General features: G+C 41.0%; 1 protein-coding gene and 1 long non-coding RNA gene across 3 annotated transcripts in view; one reads left to right on the top strand and one right to left on the bottom strand.

Moving 5' to 3' along the window:
• The window catches only part of LOC125761830 (uncharacterized), a 237,481-nt gene that overhangs the window by 210,505 nt on the left and 3,861 nt on the right, over nt 1-23,115 (bottom strand). The gene's annotated exons all lie outside the window — the stretch shown is intronic.
• Nucleotides 1,796-22,423, top strand: LOC125761815 (sodium/potassium-transporting ATPase subunit beta-2-like). Of its 2 annotated transcripts, none has more exons than XM_049423327.1 (7): nt 1,796-1,956; nt 2,835-3,033; nt 13,613-13,753; nt 17,251-17,370; nt 18,362-18,654; nt 18,720-18,888; nt 19,206-22,423. In XM_049423327.1, exons 2-7 carry the CDS (start codon nt 2,889-2,891, stop codon nt 19,307-19,309), a joined length of 972 nt encoding a protein of 323 aa, XP_049279284.1. In that variant the 5' UTR covers nt 1,796-1,956; nt 2,835-2,888; the 3' UTR covers nt 19,310-22,423. The 2 variants fall into 2 exon arrangements, with proteins under 2 accessions (XP_049279284.1, XP_049279283.1); XM_049423326.1 differs by lacking the exons at nt 1,796-1,956; nt 2,835-3,033 and adding exons at nt 6,107-6,224; nt 7,782-7,977.

The following is a 23,115-nucleotide window of genomic DNA, read 5'->3' as shown; positions in this document are numbered from 1 at the left end:
CGAATTATGAATTTTATAAAGAGTTTTTTTGTGTTCTGAGACAAAAAAGCAAAAGTATATTAGTTGAGCCACAATGTAACTCTTCTAACATATTTGTATTAAAATTAATTTAAATATTTATATCAAAATCCAGATGCTATAGAAACACAACCAAGTTATGATACGTTTTCTGTAGCTTTGTTTCCTCAGATTAGAAACTCGATTTACCTCATCGTATGTCACTATAATTCAATTCATTTTACAAAGCATCATAAATCTCAAAACGATCAACCCTTCGAACACATCGTTCATTCATTGATCAGATTAGTTTTCATTCATGCACCGCACGCTTCATGCACGATGTACGAACGGGAACGGGATCGAGTCCACAGTTTAAACCGCTCGCAGTGAGTTGCGATGAGCCGTTGGCAGTGGGCGGAGCGGAAATCACCTATTGACAAACCAAATGTGTGCACATGCATAAACCCATTGTCAATAATATGAGCACATCCTGCTTCCAAATGCTGGCCGTCCGCAGCGAGACACACAAACACATGTACTGCTAGTGCACGAGATTAGTGAGATTAAAAGAAAAGACATTTCACTTAAGACGATCGCATCTCGCAAACTGACCATCATCATGTTGATATGATCAGCATCGTCCGGTGTACGGTTGTGCGCCTGTACTAACTCCATGTGCCAACTTCACGCTTTGCTACAAACAATCCCTTACATACGCACACAGGCGCGGATCGGGGAATGGCGCGGAAAGTTATTGAAGGGTGCGAGAAGGTGACCATGTCGTCCAGCCAGCGAGTGCCGTCGGTTTAAGTGTGAATTACGGGTTGGTCTGGAAAATTTATGCTCACCGTGCTTAAAGTGTCTCCGGTATTTGAAGGTAGCGGCTAGAACAGCCGGAATCTTATCTAACTCTTGTCCAGCGGATAGTTCTGGACGATGGCCTTCAACAATTGCGTAGAGAAATTTGAATTCATCGCTGAATACGGTCACACAATCAGCGTACCATAGCGAATGAGGTTTTTCGGTATGGTTTTGTGCTCTTGATTGTACCATTCTGGTCTATGGATAGGTTAGTGAGACTAACTAACGAACGGATGTTGTCTCGTTGTCTAGTAAACTCTTGTAGGAAAAGTGTTACTAAATTTGCTTTATGGTTGAAACATTTCCTCTAGTATTTGTTGCGCATAATGCTGTAATATTATTACTTAAACAAAATGTTAAGTGTCATATTCTAAATACTCCACTAAATTCCTAAACAAATAAACACGGTTACGTGGCGTTACAACTATTCACATGGCATACAAACAAGAAGCTGCTAAGGATATTCATTCACGATAATCTCATTCACCGATCATTATTAGCCAGAGTTGGAAATTATTGCACAATGCTGTCGATTCTTCCCAGTGCATCGATCACCTTCCAGCGTGAAGCACACACGACGATAATATCACGTTCCGGTATGATCCGCAAAAAAACCTCCCCACTTTACCTTCCAACAACCGTAGCAAAACAGTAGCCTTCCATCCAGCCGAACCCCTCAACGACCGAAATCCTCCCATCATGCGGCCCTTTTTCAAAACCACTGCACTACACCACGTAATAAATTACCGCTCGTTTAAGCTCATCATCGTACGGCACATTTCCTAAATTAGAAGATTGCACTGAATTCGCCGCAACTCGGTCCAACACTTTCCCTTGAGGATCGTTCGTACAACGTCGGGTTGTACGTCCGTTGCTGGGGCGTCATCTCTCACTAACGATCAGGATTAGGCCACATTTCGTACGGGTATGAGTCCAGTTCCAGCGTCACTCGCGTACACCACGGACACGGTCAAGACGGACTTCCGATACGATCGCCAACGCCGAGACGTCTTCAGTCGGTTCTTGATCGTTCGCGCAACCTGTAGCGTCTTGGGTTCGATTTCGCAGTCTCTCGCGTACAACGTTGGTCGATCGGTGGGTTTTAGGAGTATTCCAGTGTTTCAGGAGTTATCTAATTTTTGTGCTTCTAGTATATGAGTGTGTTATTAAATTTTCTCCCCAAGAAGAATAATTATAGCTGGAGATTGGAATGGAAATATTTGTGAAAACATTTTCGTCAAACGGACAGTAAAGTGAATTGTGCTCGAATGAACGACAAACAAGCAAATGTTTTGAACAAAAATTAAACGAATTTAATTAAAATCCTTTACAACTCCAGCAAAGCGTAAAAGTGTTCTTCAATCTTTATGTACAGAAAATTTCACTACGTACAAGTGCGATGGCAAAGAATGTGTGTAGCGCAAGATCGTGATTCCAATATACACATTAGGCAAGATTTACCAAGGCAAGGCTAAAGAATGCGACAACCACTGCCATGGCGACAACTTGCCCTTCGGAAACAGTGTAATTTGCATTCGAAGCGTGGCATCAAAGACAGAAAAGTCTCAGCATGTCCTTAAGAAATCGTGCTAGTGCCGAGACTTTCAGACGCGCTCGTTTATGTTTACTGTTTTACTGCAGCAGCGAAACTGTGCGATTAAATGTAGGACATCATGACATCATCGTGAGTGGAATGAGCGAGCTGTTATTTTTTTTATCCCGTTTTCAATTCTTTCCAAAACAAAACTAATGCATAAATGATAATGAAAAAGGATAAAAAACAGAAATCATTGATTGGAAGTGCAGCGCTTGTGTCATCATAAACTTCAACGAAGGTCACACTGCTAGCAATAATAGCGGACACAGTTCTTTTCACAGTGAAAAACTTTTCTTTTCTTGAAAAATTCAATTCAATTCATTAATTTAATTATTTGTTTTGTTTTAATTGCAATTTTGCTCGTGAAACATATTAGGCGACTCAAAAGTGCATTCGTGGCAGTGTTAATTAATCCATCTGTAAAGCAATCATGCCGAAACCGGTAGAAGAACCGTTCGACCAGTTCCAGCAGTACTACCGAACACCGAGCAATCGGACTACGGCCGAGAACTTTCAGCTGTTTCTATGGAATCCGGAAGAGGGTGCCATCTTTGGTCGTACGCCCTCCAGCTGGTGTAAGTACCATTCATCTATGTTCCTAACAATATCATTAAGAAAACTATTGAAAGGGAAAATCCTTCCAAGTTAAACATTGGTAACCGTTTCACGACCAATCGGGTCTAAAAATGAGCAAAGTTCCTACTCAATTAAAGTGCTTTAAAATCCCTCTCTGACCCTTGGACCTTCATGTCTGTCGATAAATATTCCCAAACATGGCACAATCAACAGTGCGTGTGACAGTTTTTGGCGGTTCAGTTTGAAACATGGAATGTCCAAGAAGCAAACGACGGAAGGACAAAGGTGGGGCCAGAAACATGCGTTATAGGAGTATCCCATACACCGCCCATCCTTCAAACTTCTTCGACTACAACACGGTACACGGAAAGAGTTGTCATCGGGCCCCATCTGATTCGACCCTTATCAGTGCCAATAATCGAAATAGTGAAAGCATGTTCTAACCGTACCGCCAAGCGTTAGAGAATGGCTCCGAAAAGCAGGTCAACACGCACCTCGGAATGTTCCCGTCTTCCGGCGTAGCAATTCCAATGGCGGTAGCGACCCTTTTGTAGACGTTTTGTTGTGCTCCCAGGTTTTTGAATGGGTGTGCTATGCAAAATTACTTTCATTTGAATAATGGATGCTGGGTAAAGTGAAAGACCGTGGCTAACGGGGTATTGAATTTTATGCTTCTTGTAGCGTTGGCGCTTCGGCTCCGGCCAAAGGATCTAGGGTTTACGTACCCAGAAGGAACTTCCTGCTGTTCGGTGCTGATACGAGGGCTTACGGTTGTGGACGGTATTCGTACTATTGCCCCGTTTATCCTATTGTCCCTTCACGCGACAATTGAAAGCAATGGTACGTTTTGCTTTTAATATCCGACAAACGACAGCAGCCCGAAATGGGTTTACATTGTAGATGACAACGTACGTTATTTTACTTTGGACAATACTGATTCAGAAAAAAGGGCAAATAAGGCTCAGCTTAAGGAATCTATTTCGCTGTTAGAACATGATTAATTTTTAATCACCATTTGAAGCTGTAGCATATGGGCTTCTTACAAATTTCCTAAGGCTATAGCCGTTTTTTTGGGAAATTTTGTAAAAAATTTTAAATTGATATATTTTAATGTGAAATTGTTGCAATAAGCTTCTTTTCACTCAACTAATGCTTTAAAAGAAGAAAAACATAAAAAATAACAAAAAAATAAAAAAAATATTTTTAACTCGAAAATTTCATAAGGCTTACCCCTTACGTTTTTTTTGGAAAATTTTGCAAAAAAAATTAAATTGATTTATTTTAATGCCAATTGGTTGCAATGTGTTTCTTTTCACTCAAGTAATGCATTAAATAGAAAAAAGAGTGAAAAATATTAAAAAAACCAAAAAAATTCAAAAAAATGAAAATTGACTAAGGCTCATTTTTGCAGCAAGTTTTGCCTATAACTCGATCGGTATCCAACGGATTGCCAATTTTCAACTTGTGGTCGATAGATGGCATCAATGGCTACATTTTTTTCTTGGACAGCCATGCTCTCAGGTGTCCGTGCCGGAAGTTATTCGAGGAACCAAGTTCCTTACCCTGTTTGAGAAAATGTAAAATTTTCCTCATTTTTGCACCAAGTTTTGCCTATAACTTGGTCGGTATCCAACGGATCGCCAATCTTTAACCTGTGGTCGATAGATGGCACCAATGGCTACATTTTCTTCTTGGTCAGCCATGCTCTCAGGTGTCCGTGCCGGAAGTTATTCGAGGAACCAAGTTCCTTACCCTGTTTGAGAAAATGTAAAATTTACTTCATTTTTGAGCAATTCAGCAAAATTATAAAAAATGATTTATTTTAATGCGAATTTGTTGCAATGTGTTTCTTTTCACTAAAATAATGCTTTAAGTTAGAAAAATAATAAAAAATCAGAAAAAAAATTTAAAAAAATTTTCAACTCGAAAATTTCATAAGGCTTACCCCTTACGTTTTTTTTGGGAAATTTTGCAAAAAAAATTAAATTGATTTATTTTAATGCCAATTGGTGCAAATAAGTTTCTTTTCACTCAAATAATGCTTTAAAATAAAAAAGAATGAAAAATAATAAAAAAAATAAAAAAAATGTAAAAATTTGAAAATTTCCTGAGGTCTTAGCTTTTTTTGAGTAATTTTTGAAAATTTTATAAATACCTAGATGTATCGCGAATTGGTTGAAATAAGTTTCTTTTCACTCAAATAATGCTTTAAATAAAGAAGAATAAAAAATAAAAAAATCTATAAATTTGCCAATCTCCTAAGCCTTCGCAAAAGCAACAATTGCTAAGCATGTAGTGCCGGGGTAAATTTTTGTATTATTAATTAGAATTTTAACCCCTGTATCTGAACATTCAAAGATAAAAAAGGGCTACGGTGGAGAGAAAAATGAGCAACTTGCTTGAAAACATTACACGGGACAAGACTTTCTTGGCCCTTAGCTTGTTTAGCTTCGGTAATCTTCGGGAAGCTGCGTCTCTCTCGCGCACGTAAATATCTCTCACTTCCACGTTGTCTGCAAAGAACTATGGAAAAATATCTACCCTTGCAATTTAAATTATGCTGTCTTCAAGATAAAGTATGCTAAAACATTGGATAAAAGCATAAAACTTTCCTGGTTTTTATTCAGGTACAGAAAACGCATATCTTTGTCTCGTAAAAGAAGGAATTGAATTCAGAACATTTACAATATTCAATGAAATAAATAAATGAGTTCTTATGTGTAAGAGCAATTTGATATACAGCTTTAGTGATTTAAAAATACAGTAAAAATACTCTATGATTATGAGTGACATAGTTCCATCTGCTGGAGTTAATTAAAACACGTGCGTAAATATGCATTTGAATATATTTTCTCACAGCTTTTCTGTTGATTATTATTTGTTGATTAAACTGTCTTCTTGTCTGTTTATACATGACAAAATTAGCTTTAAGTTGATATAACAAAACAGTCATTTGACAAAATACAACACAACAAATAAACCATGAATTATAGCCCGTTTTCTGCCACTGGCCACGTAGCGATTTCATATTTACGCACCATTTCAAACGCAAAACTATACCACCAGAAACGCAATGCTGTCGCATAGTGCGCATAATGTTTCGGTGCGCCTTGCGTCCGGGTCAAACAAACACTTTTATGTTTTACTCTCGAACGGAAGAGACGCTCTTCTCGGTCGGTCGCTTCGGAAGGTGTGTTTATATCGGAACTCGTTTGCGAGATCAAGTATTGTGTTCTGCAATCGTGCGATCAGCTAATCTCCATTGTTCCCCGCTTCGGTGCTTGTGAAATGCATTTTGCATAAAGTGAAGGAATTTCGCGTATCCACGAATTTGATTTATAGTGATCGTTAAATTTATAATGCTAAGAAACGCCGTGTGCGTGTGTTTATCTGCCTAAAACCAAAAATTGCAAAACATAAAGCCTTACTGAGCGACGATTTCACGCGTTATGCAGTGGCAATTGCAGTGTGCTACTCAATTAAGGTCCAACGCACACCGTTGCACTAAACACCAAGAAACCGCTTTTGGCTGTTCGTGAGAGTGCGTGCGTTAAAATCGCGATTTAGCTAAATAAGTTGCTTTGCCAAAGGCCGCCGCTAGTTCTCAGACGCAAAGCAACAAAAAAAAACAACTCATCGACCCCGCCTAGTTAAAGTGTGTCGTTGGCCATGATTCAGGGTTGCAATCGCAGGGGGTGGTAGACCGCCAATTCTCGCTTGGTCTGAAAACCAAGCCCCGGGATCGTGTTTAAAAATAAGCATAATAAGAGCTTGGCGCGTTTACTACCCCGTTGTGACGATATCAAATTTGGTGCGCTAGCGCCCTTACATCGCTGACAACAAGATACGAGCATTAATTGTTTGATCTTCACCTGAGTGCGTACGGCGCGTCTACCTGTTTAAAGATGCCACTTGAAGCGTTGTACTGCGTTAGCGATCGATCATTTACCAACGCCACATCGTTTCTTCGTTCTTTCTCGCTCGTGTCAGCGCTCTTACCAATACCCACGTTACCTGTTTGATTAGCTCGTTACCTGTCTGGCACAAGTGATCAGTCCTGGCGTCCCTTGATCTTTGCTTCCCGTAATCCCATGAGCAGACGCTAGGCTGCGCGCGTTTGTTACACCCTAAAAGAAGAAGATTCCCGCTCAAGGGACATTAGCGATGTCCACTGTGCAGCACATTAACGGACAATCTTCTACTCCTGCTTCCCGAAATGCCGCGCCCTTATGCTGCATAGTTTGAGTGGTTAAGAAAAATCGCCCTTTTTACGTACTGCGCGCGGGCAAATACATTTACATGAACGTGTCATTGTGTGCGTGTGTGTCTGTATAGGCAGGTTGTGTGCCTATGTGTATGCGGGTGCGTGTATCCCTCGAACGTGTGGGGAACTGAAATGAAATGTAAATTTAAATTATTGTTCTTCTCCTCAACACGATCTGTTTTTTTGTCACACTTTCCGTTCTTACCGTTGGCAACAATAATAACGAAAAACTCGTCTCGTCTGTGAATTGTGCGTTCGAAGATTAAAACAGTTTAATTTTGGACTCAGTCTCCGATGAGCTGAGGATGGTTATTATAGAATTCGCTTGAAACAAATGTCCTTGCGCGGCACATTTGCTTATGTCAGTGACGTCCGCAATGTCCACGCAATGATCGCTGTGTGTCCGCGATGTCCTTATGTTTCTCCCCCTAGCGTTTTATAACGTCCATTCTCTAACCGTCTTTTGTACCCATTTGTTCGTAGAGTATTGTGTGGTTGTGTTTAGGTTTTGTGTAATTTCCAAACAAAATGTCCAAGTCCCGATCGCCGACTACAACCACCATACCGGAGCCCGAACATGAGGCCTTCGTTCGCAGCAAACCGGATCCGATTCCGTTCCACCGATTCCTGTACAACTCGAACGAGGGTACGGTCCTCGGTCGCAACGCTTTGTCCTGGGGTAAGTGTGTAGAAAGAAACACCGTTTGTTATGCAAGCTGAATTAAAGTCCTATCACACATGGAGAGGAGAACACACCAGAAATCCTGATCGCGATTTGAACCCATGCCGGGGGCGTGTTGTTAGCTCGTATCATACCATATAGACTATTTGACCCACGTTTACAATGTTGTGCAATTATCCTCTTTATTCTCCAAAGGCTCTGTTCTAATGATCGTTGAACCAATAATTGATTCGAACTAAATGCCTTATTGTAGAACCTTCCATAAATGTCTTATCATAAAATTGATCCTCAAGTTAGAAATTGAATTCGAACTGAGGGACACACGATACACATTCCTACGTGATAGCTCTCAGGTGACACTTTGGGCCTGGTGTGGCCTGTGCTGCACGCGCCCACACCCAAACCATGGCCAGTCCAAGAGCAAAGCATACGTCACGGTACGGTCTAAACGGTTCCCCAAACACTCGTTACGCGTCCGTCCGTAGCATCGACTGTACTCCGATATCATTAACGACCATTACGGCACCCAATTACCGTAGTCGAGCCGTTTTCGCTTACGGTTATTAGCTTTTCGGAGACAACATTAGGGCCTATCGGGTCCGGGTTCAACCGGGTGAAAAGCATGAACGGAATTTGCTCGATCTCTTGCAATTCTAGCGTTTGCTGGAGAGTTTTCGCAAAGATTTTATAACAGACCGTGTCAATATAAGGAAACAATATGGCGCATTCTTACCCACTTCCGATGCGTGAAGTAAAAAAGCAAAGGCGGACGACATGTTTATACAAGTGATTCGAAGGAGCGTATCTTTTCGAGTGTACTTGAGAAATGGATTCATTTTTATCCTTCAACAATGACCTCAACTAAGAAATGGGTAAATCTTGGGATGTGAGAAAAATGTACATTAAACATTTATTGTTTCCAGCTACAAAAAAAAACTTCCCTTCTTCAACGGGTTTGATCCGATCATATTGCAAGATAAACCGGTTCGAAAGATGTTTATTAACGCGAGCGAAATCATACCTCGCAGCATGGATTACCTACATCTAAATACGGGATATTTTTTCACTCTTCAAATCTTTTCCCGTTTACTTTTGTTCTTGTTTGGTTCGAAGTTGCGTGCGGATTGACGTAGACTTTTTTCACTGCAGGAGGCACAACATTACTCCTTTCGATGGTGAAACCTGTTTCTTGTGGCACGAAGCAACAAACTACAGTGCGGGAATCCCCTGTAATCCTTCATACCTTCATAGCTTGGCCAATTCCTGGCCGAGAGTTAAAGACGCAAAAAAACCACCAACCATGGAATGATGTTTTGCGATTAAAAATCCCTCAGCACACAAACGCACAACGCTTCTTCTCAAGGGCATCACGCGCTAGTTTGTGACGTAGAACAGTTAAGGGTCGGTTTTCGGTAGGAGATTAATGAAACCGCATTAGAAATTAAGGGGAGAAATATTTTTCACCACCTTACTCCGAATACGGGATGTTTACACAACATCCAGCGCATTCTGTTTGATGGATATGGTCGAACAAACGATCGCTTGTTTTAAGCGACCACGCTAGTATTAGCTCATTTGTAACTGGAAGCATCGCTAGAGGCCCCCGTACAACCAATCCTCAGCGATAAATCTATCGAAGTTGAGTGAAAACATACCGTCTTATTTACCGTACGGGAAGATACTTTAATTTTACTGAGATGAAACCATAAAGGCATCCTTCATTACTCGCTTTTAGATGTCTATAAACTTCAGGAAAAACGCTAAAACCCTTCTCTTACAGGCAATCTTAAAAAAACTATCGATGAGGAAACCTCCAAATTCACACGAGTATCGATAAGTGTGAAACTGATGTTCCAATTCTGATCGCATGGTTTCGAAGGATAACATTGAGATCAGCTTCGAGAACGCGCGATGAGAATAATGGAGTAAGATAAACCGATTAAAATACCAAAGTTATCGTGGAATAGTTGGAATAGACGTACAATGTTGGTAAAATCATTAATATATTCGCTACCGAGGACTTGTTACGGATGGACTCAAGATTTGAGGACTTTAGGTCTGTAACTAAATCGTTCATCTTTTCTCAACTTCACAACTTCAAACTATTTATTTATATATCATAAAACAGCTTTTTTCAGACACTAAGTATATCACAAACATCTCATCAATGCTGTTCTCATGTTTATGTTTAACATATGTTTATGGCCCCGAATTGTTCCTCATAAAAATCGCTCGTACTATAAACAGTCACCCTTTTAATGGCATGTAAATACGTGCTATAAACGGGTCATTACACCCTCCTACCAAGCCGACCATTCTGGAGACACTTCTTAAACTGCCGAATAATCTCCACTGCCTCCTTGTGCCATACCTTAGGCCATCCTTTCCATTGTTAGCTTTGTGTAAACATTTCTTATCAAATGCATTTGTGCACCAGTTTTGACACGCGCGTTGCATTCAACGGTACTTTAAATTTATAATGCCACCTCAATTTCCACCCACCACCAGACGGGAAAACAAACATCGTCAACACTTTCAGCATGCTTTCGTACAGAGTTGGCAAAAAAAGGAGTTGTGAATGCTTATCATAGCGCAATACACGTGCAGCAAAACGCAGTTCACTGCCACCACCAAAATGAGACGCTTCTTTTTGTTTCGTTTGTTGTACTTTTCTCTCTTAACTTACACGATCAGTACAACGAGCAGTGTTGTAGAGTGGCTAGACATTGATCGTCACGGCAAGGCCACCTCCTCAACAATGTCTGCTGAGGTTGAAATGTGCTGTGTGTGAAATCTTGAGTGAAAACCTTGAGAAACAGTGCAACAAAATGCTGATGGTAGTGTGAACGTGAATTCTGATCGCAAGAAACGCTATTTCGCGAACTTTGGTTTTATTGAAACTTCTTCAACGAATGTTTGGAAGGTTGAAAGATACGTATGAAGAAAGAGAAACAACATCACAACGTTCCCAAATTGGGTGAAACGATAAGGATCTATCATTGTGGAAAAAAACATGCTGTAAATAATAGACACACCATAACGATGCTCTCAAGATAATCCATTTCTTTAATTCTTCACCATCATATATCAGCGCTCGGCTCGGGTTCTCCACGCTGATTCTAGCGGCGAATCGACATAAAAAGAAAAATATGACACAATCCATTTATCGTACGAAAATTGGCTTGTGTGACTCATCATCAGCAGTGTTTATGGGTTCCTTTTAACGTCAGGATATCCCCATCAAGCCATTTGAAACAAGAAAATATCAATCGTAAATCATAGGCCTTTTGGCTCTTTCGTAGCCGTTTGCTTTATTCACAACGCCGAGCCGCCGGGTCTCATATTCCAAACTTTAACTTGACACTGCCTTCTAGAACCAAATCCCATTCTAGAGGTCACGACCCGCGCTAATGGTCATCTTCCAGTTAACCCCGAACCGGTCCCTTCCGGATGACCAACCGTTCCGACTTCGACAGTACTTCTCGAGAGTCGGGGTGCAATTATTATGAAACTCAATCTTGATTAATTAATTCGATTCGATTCTCTCTATCATTCTCTCGCTATCTGTTTGCGAATTGTTACCCAGCGGGTATGGGTGGCAGACAGAGTATCCCTTAAGGGAGAGACACTGGGTCGCGTATGGCCTGGTTTTTTTTTTTAGTTTCTAGGGTGCGGTACTCTAAACACTCCACGCATCGGTCACACTGACACAAACGCAATGATCCGGCGGTGGAATGATGTGTTTTTTTATTTTACAACACCACAGAGCATAGTTTTAGGGTGGGTTAAATGCATGAATGGGGTGGCCACGCGTTCGCATGGCAACCATCTGCGTCCACAACAGTTGTGTGCGTGTCTCTGGAACGATGGGCGGCTAATGTTTTTGTTTTTAATTCCACCCCCTCGTTATCCAAGTGTTTGTCATCCCTTTGTGCTGCTCTTTTTCATTCCTCCTCTCGGGGGTTTTTGGGATATATGTCAGAGGGTTGTTTGTTGTTGTTTCGTTTCTTCTATTGCTTCGGTCTGACGTGGTTTGCCCCTTTGGTGGCCATGTATTGGTCAGGTAACGATATAAATCTTACCGGTTCCATTTCCTGTGTAGTTGTGCTCGCCGGTGACTCACCTGAAAGAACACGTTTCGCATCCGTTAAGGTGTGTGCGTGTCATACGATCACTCGATCGTTTCAACCCCTGTTACAAACAGGTGGTGGTACCCTTCCGCGTATGCTGGAAACGCCAATGGGTGAATCGAAAAGTGACCCCAAATAAATGGAGTTTTGAACCAAAAAATCCTTGTCATTTAATTAATATTTCCATTTATGAATAAAAAAAAATTAATATTTCCATTGCTTTATTAAAAAAGTAGAGGGAATTGAAAAATCAACGTTTTAAAAATTTACCAAACTGCAATTCACGGTGTCTGACTATTCGGGGAAGAAAACAGTCAACAAGTGGTTGGCAAAGCACTGAGCAATGCCATAAATAAACAAATTGTATTTCGATGGTTTTTTTTCACCCCCGGTTTTTCGCGACCGTAAATTGACATCGACAGCCAGCTGTCAACACATTGGATGGATAATGTTTCACGTTGTCATGTTATCCAAAACCATCGATCACCCGAAACAAGCTTCTAGTCAGATCAGTTTTTTTTTCTGTTGCCACCTTTTAAAAAGGAAAAGTGGAAAAACCTTCAGCTAGAAAGGTGATATTTTGGTTCTATTTTTGGTAAGATCTAAATCAAATATTCCTCCCCTTTTTGGATATTGATACGGTAGTCGGTCGATGCAATTTTAAATAGGTATAGGTTTACAAGTTTATATTTTTAAAATTTTTGGACTCGCATGTGCATCACTGCACCTGTTGTTGTTCGGTGGACGATTGACATTTTGTTCGATTTTTTAAAACCATCGTTAAACTTGCTAGAGCGCTGTTGCAGAACCATAAGGGAGTAAATATAGCTGGTATAATTTTAGATTCAAAAATCCATTTTACTACACTTGACAAGAGACATGTGAGAAGGCCACCATAAGGTTCGTTTGGTTCGTTTTAAATTCTCACATATTTTGCCAACCGTTAATGCATTGCGTCCGATTGTAGTGGACTGCAACACGTTGCCATTCGACACAGAAGATACAAGCTCAATATCGTTGTTAAATTGCACACGGGTTACCAGCAGTAGATGAAAGTGGCTCCATCCATTTACCCGGCCATTACCTTGTGTAGCATCGTAACTCGTGTCAGCAGCCGGGTATGGAAGCCTTCATAATCAAGCCCTCAAACCCCACATGGTACATCCTTTCCGCAGGTGAACGTCTAGTGTCTCGTTGCGATCGAGCGAACCAAGGCTGAACCCTCTCGCCACTAGAAGCTGTCAAAGGTGATCCACTAGCTCGATGCAATTCATGTCCCTAACCTCAAAACGGACAAAGCGCTTTAAATTTTTTGTTTGTTTCGTCCGTTACGAGTCGTTAACAACGATGACATGCCGAATATATGTAGTGTTGAAAGATGTGTCGATGAGTCTCAAAAATCAAGATATTCGATAAACCTTTTAAATAATATATGAAACTCAACAGATTAATGTTTTCTATCGATTATTCATTATTCTCCCTTCTTTTTCTCTTCCATACAGCGAAGATCGGCACCTTCTATATCGTCTTCTACAGTGTACTAGCCGCACTCGTTGCTGTGTGCATGTGGGTCTTCTTCCAAACACTGGATCCCCGCATTCCCAAATGGCAAATGGACCAGTCCCTGATCGGCACCAATCCAGGTAAGGCACCATCAATTAACGCCACTATAAGTGTCGATCTTCATTTTCGGTGTTCGATGTCATCGGCCACCTTGAATCGTATATCTAGGGATCATTAAGAGTGTTTTTAAAACACAAAACGACCCTATCTTCGACCCGCCATAACCCTTAAGTAGTTCCCATCACCACCCACAGCACAAACAACGCTGACCTGCTTCCCCCAGTGAGGCGCGACGGGCTGCTATAATTAGATAAACGGGTGGTATAATTTTAGCGAATTTTCATCAATGACAGGTCAGCCCCGATCGAGCTGCTTGCGGTAGGGTATGGTTATGGGGCAAATGGTCCGGAGGATCAGGTCTAGCGACCGTTTCCATTCAATGCCCGTGCTGCGTCGCGATCACGCATGATGGTGGTACTCGATTGCAGTCGTTTACCGTCATGGTTGAACGCTTTTCCAAACGAGAAAACCTGTATCGAGGTCACCGTTTGACATTGTGCGCCACCGATCGGATGTGTGCTGGTTGGCAGCAAAGGGAAGTAGTTGGCATCGTAACGAGCCCCAAGAAAAAAAAAAAGAATCCAGAACGTTGTGTGCGATTAACTGGCGCTTTTCTCATGCTAAATCGACCATTGTTACGAAGATTCGGCAATCGCGTTTTGGACAAATAGTGTGAAAAGTGTCCAGTTTATCTTGAAATATCGAAATTTGACATTTTTCCTGATTTCATGAAGTTTTACCAATAGTGTGATCTTTTTCGATTGATGATTAATATGATCTATTCCCATTAGGCGGTAACTGACAAAATAAAAGTGTAAGCCGCTAAACGCACCTCGTGTAAAGCCACGTTAAGCTACTGTTAGTTGATAAGCATGTTTATTCGTATTCATCTGATACATAATATTAATGGTAATTTTTAATTAAACCCATTTCCGACAAATAATAAGTGTTCGGGGTTAATTTAACTTGCTCAACAAACGTACGAGTACATGCATTCGCGTCTGATTACGATCGAGAATAAATTTAATACTAAACCCCAACAAAACCCAACCTCCCCACACACTCACAGATCCGCTGAATGTGATCTGAATGAATTCTTTCAATTTTTTCACTATTTTTTACTGTTGTTGCCATTCGTGGCAAGGTCTTCCGAGAGCAGCATCCGGGATGATGGACGGGAGCGCGCATTCAATTGGCAGCGTTGCATAATGGCAGGAAGCTGACGATCAAATTATTTCACATCGCCGTAATAAGCAACCCTGAAATGTGATATTCGCGGTTTGCAAAGTGTTATGCGTGATGTGGCCACAAAATGGTGTGTGGTTTGAAAAAAAGAAACAACGGTGGAAAACAGTTTCTTTCCTAGTGGTGTATTGTGATAAGGATAAAAAAACAAGGAGCCAGTTGGGCGATGAAATGTGATGCTGTGACATTGTCTGTCAATGAAGCGGCCGGTAAGTTGTGGCTCATTGTTACAGCAAGCAGTATCGGTTAGGCGTACGGGTTAACAGTAACATTATAGGAATAATTTCCTTAAAGGCAACAAAACCAATTGCCGTCACGACGACTAACCGTCGGTCCCATTTCATGCCAATTAGTCAAATTTGTTTAGCAAATGAGCTCGGAATGTTGAAACACCGTGACAAATGTTTTCTATCATTTAAGTGCACACAGCGTGGTGGAGAATAAATACATATTTATTGTGAAATTTAAAAATGGACCCTCTTTTTCTAACGACGCAAAACGTGGCAAAAATTTAGATGAAAAACTTTTCCCAACATAAATATTTCTTCAAACTTTAGTAAATTTAAACACTTGAAACTTTATTTGAGTACTTTTTTTTGTTGCTTTAGATGTGTGCACTTGAGAGATAAAATTTTTCCTCATAATAAATGTGAAATCAATTTTTTATTTCACCCCCCTGAACAACATCATATCTGTGATGAAAATTCGGTCCCTCTGTTATTTTTTCCTTTTCATTGTACAATGCTTCAACTCAATCAAATTTTATTTTAGAAACTTTTAAAAGTTTCTTTTTATTGTCCTTCGTATGAGGTTTTTCGAATTTCTTACCGATATAACTCGTACCCCGGTACCAAAAGGATTTCCTTATCAGCACAAGAAACACAACGTCGCAGCATAAATTCACATTTTGACTTTGATTTCGAATGCACAAAAGCAACGCAACGGGTGTCCTTTTTTTTAGGCGGGGTTTATGTTAGAAAAAGAACGATGAAAAGCGAACAAAACCTCACCGATTACCGTTTCGGTATGGTGAAAGCTTTTGCTGCTAAACAAGAAATCAGTAGAATCAGCCGGTTGCGGGCGAAACACTAAGCAAATTGATATGAAAACACACGATTGAGCCATTCAAGGTTCTCTTTTTTGCTGGGATGGTGGCAAAATGAAATTGGAAAGAATGCATCTGATCCCTCAGTTCGGACGAGTTGTGTTGATTTTCTTTTGCTGATTGAATTTCCTTTTTTTCTTTAGACCATTCGTAAGCTACATTAAAGCTAAGTAGTGGCTGTGGTTGTAGAAATTTCACGTCTTGATAGATAAGCTTTGATAAAAGTTCGTAAAAACGGAAAAAAAATTCCTACAAAAATCTAACCCAAAGCATCTAAAACACGGAAATGCGTGTGCAAATGGTTTCAATGTTTCCTTTCACACTCGAACCCATTACTCGTGCAGGTTTTGATGAACGTTCTGTACAATATTATCAGCGAGTTCAAACCAAACAAAAAACTCCTTCAAAATACCCGGGTGCGTGTAAAATCTCCAACACAAAGAAATGGGGGGGGGGGGGGGGGGGGAAATTAACCTACTTTTGCTACTGACAATCTCTCAGTACCGTGCAGAAAACAGCCTCTCTGCCTGCTTTACAACGTTTCACGGGCGACGCTCCTGCGCATAGAATTTCCACCAGCCGAACGGTTCAACTCCACACACCACGCACCAGCAGCAGAGCGTCACGTACTGCAGAAGGTTTTACCCATTTCCTGCGTAGAAACGCAAAAAACCTTCTCACAACGGAGGCACAACAAAGAACGCACGTCCTGCTCGTCGTACGGCTCTTTGATGATGTTCTACACTCGGATGCTGGAAGTTAACCGTAAACTCTGCACGGAATCGGAGTAAGAGAGCAAAAAAAAAGGAAAATCATACCAACAAGACCACGGACGACGCTACGCATCGGTACTTCCGGATTGTAACGTGTAATGCCGGAAAAGCTACGCAGAGGCTCGGCTCTTCGGAGCGTCCGATCCCACCATAAATTGTGCATGGTAATTCCTTCGTATAATCGACCATTGGGCCATGGTTCATATCCGGAGGGGATTGGGACGAAAGAAAAAAGACGGCCTGACATTATTAAAGGGCCCACGATGGGTTGTAGCGAAGTAAATGGAAACAGAAAGAGTATTTTTATACGATTAAATGTTAGATTTAGTGTTCCTTTCTTATGCTTATTGTGATATTTCTATACGCGTATGTGTTTTATTCTTCTTTTACGCAGGATTGGGCTTCCGTCCGCTACCGTCGGAGGATAATGTCGAGAGCACGCTGATCTGGTACAAGGGCACGGACGAGAAGAACTATAACATGTGGACGAATGCGTTGGACGATTTTCTGCAAGGTAAGAACCCGGCCTGACCGTTTAGGTACTCTCTATCATCGGCTCGTAAAAGAAAAGATGGCCAGCCATATAGCTGGGAATCCTGGTTTTATGACGGCACCTCGACGCTGACTGTCGTATAATTTTGCCCGGCAAGAAGAAATTCACGGGCTGGTGGAACATGCTGCACTCGCATGATATTTGCGCTTAAAACAGCGAACTAATTAATAAAATAATGGACCAATGGAGCGTTGCCAGCTGTTCATGTTTTGCGGGCACATTACCCGGCTAAGTGGCGGAAACTACGTAACAGTAGGATCATTGAAGTGAAGCAGCGTTTTTCTATTTTCGTATTGTTTATGACATTTACAAACCCCGATCGAGTTTTTCCGAGTGTGTCCACCGCGAATGTGGGTGGGGGGGGTACTAGCGAGTGTATTATGCCTACGTCTGGTACGCCGCAGAAGATCAGAAAGAGTTAAAAGGAAAGAAGAAACGCGGCACCAAACGGTTTTTGGGGAAGCATTCCTCGGGCATAAAGCGAGAGGAGTTTTCAACAACGAAAAAACCAACAGCTTACGAGAGCTCACATGATCGCAATGGAACGATATTTTATGCACGGTCTATTCCCTTGTTCCTCAGCAGGTTTAATTCAACCCCCGCAACACCAGACACCAGGTATCATGCGAGGTTTTTCTTTGCATACGACATCCCTTCACTCCTTCGCTCCTTCCCACTAGCAATATTTGCACCTCAATTAAGCGAAGGACGTCATCCGTCCCGTGCTGAGATTTGAAGTGTTGAATCTGAATGTGAAATATATTTATATTTAGACATTTGTTCCCAACGGTGTCCTAAGCTAACAAGTGATTTGCTTTATTTTGCTTGCGATGGTTGAATGACACCTGGGTTACGCCGTGCGTTTGGTTTTTTTCTTTTCCCCCAACAATTAGTCGTCTAATGAAACCGTTCTAATGTGTAAACTAATTTGCAACTTGTATTCCCACTCCAGATTACAGAACACCCGGGCAGGTGTCGGGCCGCGGTCAGAACATCTACAACTGCGACTACAATCAGCCACCACCGAAGGGTATGGTGTGCGACGTGGACATCAAGCAGTACGGTCCATGCACGCTGGAGAATCACTACAACTATCACAAGAGTGCACCGTGTATATTCCTAAAGCTGAACAAAATCTATGGCTGGGTGCCGGAATTCTACAATGAGTCGTCCAGGCTGCCCAATAACATGCCGGTCGAGCTGAAGGAGTACATCAAGGAGAAGGAACAGAAGGAACTTCATACGGTAAGGCTGAAAGTGCATATCCTCTGTAACGGACAACAGTTTTAACGACCGTTTCCAATTTGCAGATGAACACGGTTTGGATATCGTGCGAGGGTGAAAATGCGGCCGACATTGAGAACGTTGGACAGATTCAGTACTATCCGCGACGCGGATTCCCCGGCTATTACTACCCGTACGAAAACTCTGAAGGTTATCTGAGCCCGCTCGTTGCGGTGCACTTTGAGCGACCAGTTCGTAAGTATCAGTGAGGTCGTTTTACTTTACAGGGCTTTTGAGTTCAAGTGGAAATGGAGTATGTTGAGGTAGATGTCAAAATCTTCAAATTTTGTGGAACTTTTTCTAGTTGAGATTTCTAAGACATGTCAGATAGCAGGAAGCAAGTCTTTTAGTTGCTTAAATTATACACAGAACCGATCTCAACTCGTCCAAAAGCTCAAGAAACTTAACTTGAAGAAACTAAAAAAAACGGTTCCAACATTAGCGCTTGCGAAACCCCCGGCTCCGGAGTGAAGTGATGTCTTATCGGTTTGAATTTCCTTTTTCCTTTAAAGGTGGAATTATCATCAACGTTGAGTGCAAAGCTTGGGCCCACAACATTAAGCACGACAGACACGAGCGAATGGGAACGGTTCACTTCGAGCTGATGATTGATTAAGCGGGTTCGGCTTCCTATGGGTGTTCCGGTGGCGCAATGCGATCGTGCGCTTCCTTCCGTTTTCTGGCGACACCGAAATCTTTCGCACAGCAGGCCGAGGAGACTGAATAGACTCATCTCAACCAAAAAAACCGCGATGCAGCGCTCCACCGCACCACCATCTCTAATAAGCGCAACAGAATTTCGGAATTGCATCGAGAATTATGTGTGCGATCGGCGGTTAGAAAGAGCAAAAGATACACAGATCCATACACACAAGCACACACCCTCACAAAACACACCTCTTCCATAACGGGCGCGTGGCATTCTCGAGCCAAAACGTTGAAATGCAAACGTTGCGCGTTTCTTTTGCATACGGGCAAAAAAAGGGCCATTTTTGGGGCAATATTTTATCCACCGTTAAGAGCACCTCAAGTTTTAGCTAGATCTTTATTGTTTTGTCCTTCGTTAGTGCTGATACGTGTTTATGTTTTTCTTTTTACCGTTAAGACCACTTTTGCAGGCGGATAGTGTTTGTTAAAGCGAGATCCCTTTCTCATCATCAATGAGCTTTGATATTGATATGAATCTCTTTTATGGTACGCGCTTATGGCAGCTTACTAGAATCTCGTTACATCTCAATTGTTCAATTGTTCAAGTAAAATCTAAATCCCATATCTTACCCACTCTAACGTACAGTAGCATACCATTCTTGATGATCTCAACGATCAAATTGCCAAGAAGCAAAGAAGAAGAAAAAAAACGGTATCTATTAGGTCTAATTCAAGGGTCTAAGTAAAGGGAATGTTAAAGAACGGTTCTTGTACATCTGTAAATATATGATCGCGGGATAAAGATCACATCTAGATCGCTGCGAGTATAATAATAACATCGTAACATGGATTATTAAATTATGCTAGAAGCGAGCGTATCGGGTGGAACGCTTCGAAAGCTATTCCATCTAGGTACGGCGCATCACGTTACACCATGCATACCTAGCTACGTCACACGTATATTATCTACATCGTTCGATTTTGTACTACTGCCAATTGAGCAATAATAAGCGACTAAAAATATCCATCCCTACTGTTCATAACTGCTCGAACGAACATCACGCTTGCATCGTAAACTAACGCTTTGAGAGTATGTGAAGGATTCTTCCTCGACGACATGGCACAAAACCTTGATGACGCGAATTTGCTCGTTCTATAGTATTACTATTATGGCAGGTTTTTGTTATTATCCCACGATATACATCTCAAAAGCTGCTTGTCGTTTCATTTAGAAAAAAGGCACCCACCCCCGTTTAGTTAGTCACAGCATTAGTTCGATTTCTGTTCTTTCCTTTACAAAACTGCACGCTTTAGTGTGTCAAAATAACAAAACAAATGATCTAAGGGAACAAATCAATGTAGTAGTAGTAATAATAGAGAAGATATATTATATTTAATTATGAACAGATCATCGATCGATCAGTATCGATCGACAGATCCTGACGTTGATGGAAAACGGTTGCAATCTTACAAACACCACCTAAAAAAACAAAACAAACACACCCAAAAACGGTTTAGCCCGTTAAAGTAGTTCACATTTTGGATGTCTTTTACCGAGCATTATTTACTGTGTTCAACTCAAGTGCCAATCAGTAGAAAGAGTACTAAACAAAACTCTATCCGTTGCAGCCATTTTTTGCAAGAAAAAAAATTTAAGCTAAAACTACAACCAAACAAGCAACGGCATCTGCTTCTTTGTTAAGCCGCAAAGATGGCGCTACACAATCGCAGGAAAAGCTTGGGCAGGGTTCGTCAACCTAAGTAAAAAAGCGTTAGTGTGGAATGTAGAAAAACGTCGTCGTTTTTCCCGTTGTGAAAAACGTGCAACAAATCGTGTGACATTTTGTGAAATTTTAACTCTCTTTCTTATTCAAAAACCTAGATAGCTGATTTTTCCACTAACAATAGTTGCTCTCATTCGTAAAAGACGTTCGTAACAAGCTAAGAATTGCAATTGCAAATGCTTTTAATTAATGTTTTCAACACGTGATTCATCACACATTTTCACAACTAGTAGAACGTGCATTTTGATATATGTTATTTCACTATATTTCACCAATCGATTACCATCACAGAGCCTTACTTTATTGGTGCGTTTTAAAAATGCGTTCATTCTATTGCTAAAGAAAACAATCCTTCCTACCCTTGTAGAGTTTAGTTGTACAGTTTAGTTCCCTCGGTGTGTCCCTTCTCCCTTCTTCTTCGTATCTCATCATGAGCGCATGTGTGTGTGTTTGTGTTTGTCGGTAGATTCGCACTAGCAGGAAGTTGTGTGTTATGGTTTTAAATTGTTATCACTAAAAAAAAAGAATGCTTTTCCGCCCAACACACACGGTGCGAAACTCTCAATTTATGCGTAAATTATTCTCCCAAGAATCTAGAACAATTCTGTCACAATTCGTCCAAGGAATCTAAATTCCGCTCTAATTTTATTATTTGTTTGTTTGCAAAAAATGTGTTAACTATATCAATCTACTATCTATCAATCGATCGTGAAAACAAAAACCAGCAATATTAAAACATGTTACAAAAAATGTCTATGTGTGTGTGTTTTCGCGCTAAAGATTAAAAAACAGATTTAAAAAAAAAGACAGTAGTACGGTAAAAAGAGTTTCGAAGGATTTGCAGAACCAGCAGGAACCAACGTTAGGTAGAGAAAGCTATAAAAGAAACATACATCTCATTAGTGGGCACCTTTTTTCTCTTCATCACCCAAAATCGTGCTACTGGCCATAGGGCAAATTACACGGAGATTGCCGAAAAAATTAATGTTTAGCAAAATGGCACTACCAGGCACAATTTAGTATTTCCCCGTTTTCTCTTTGCTCCATAAGATTTGTAACGCTGTTAGTGGGAACGATAGTAAAAAGGTAGCTTAGCCATCATAGAATGCTTCAAATCCCCCTTCCAAAGTCCCGTACAGTGGCCATCGTTTTTACCCTTTCGCAAGTATTGCTATAGATAGTGCTATAATTGCAGATAGACAGCGAAAACATGGAAGAAAGGAAATGAATCTGCAAGAAGAACTTGTGTATCTATAATACCAATCGATCCGAATAAAGATTACAAAATGGAAAGACCATTTCATGTGTTTCACGTGCATGTGTATGCCCTTAAGTTTTAGTAATGAAGGACAGTTGAAAGCTGAAGAAGGCCCCCAATGCGTCTCGATATGTCGGCGCCACAGGGTCCATCGTATATGATGCGACTTCTATAAAGTAATTCCCGTTCAAACACTTGTAACCAGCAAATGGGTCTCATCATCATCGAAAGCAATTATCACAGACGATTATCATCGGACCAGTTGTGTAAGTGCTGTGTGCTGAGTGTTACCGTCAAAATGGTGCTAGCGATACTAGATGACTAGACTGATAAGCCACGCGTGTTTGACAAGTGTGGCAAGAAGTCCGCAATGAGGGACGAAACTTTTTACAGGTTCTAAATATCCGAAAATGTCTGTTAAATGCTTATTTCTATTTGATTAGTGCATGAGAAAAAGCACGTTACAGTCAATTATTAAGTACGATTGTGTCCTATTAATTTCGCGCAATAGTAAATTGTTCGAGAGAAATGTTGGGTGCATTGCGGACGTGTAGCGATAATTAATATAGACTTTCGTCACAGCTTGAAGTGACACTTAACAGGCAATCGATCTTCCACAACAAGTCCTGCGTGAGGGAATAACAGCGGTTTAACACATCCTGCTGGTTTGGAGTAAAACTCCATTATTGTTTCAATTAGATAAGCACTGGGTGACGTCTTGTTCAAAACATT

This window comes from Anopheles funestus, chromosome 2RL (genome assembly GCF_943734845.2).
Source record: "Anopheles funestus chromosome 2RL, idAnoFuneDA-416_04, whole genome shotgun sequence".
NCBI classification, from domain to species: domain Eukaryota; kingdom Metazoa; phylum Arthropoda; class Insecta; order Diptera; family Culicidae; genus Anopheles; species Anopheles funestus.
This window is presented reverse-complemented; position numbering and strand designations above follow the sequence as displayed.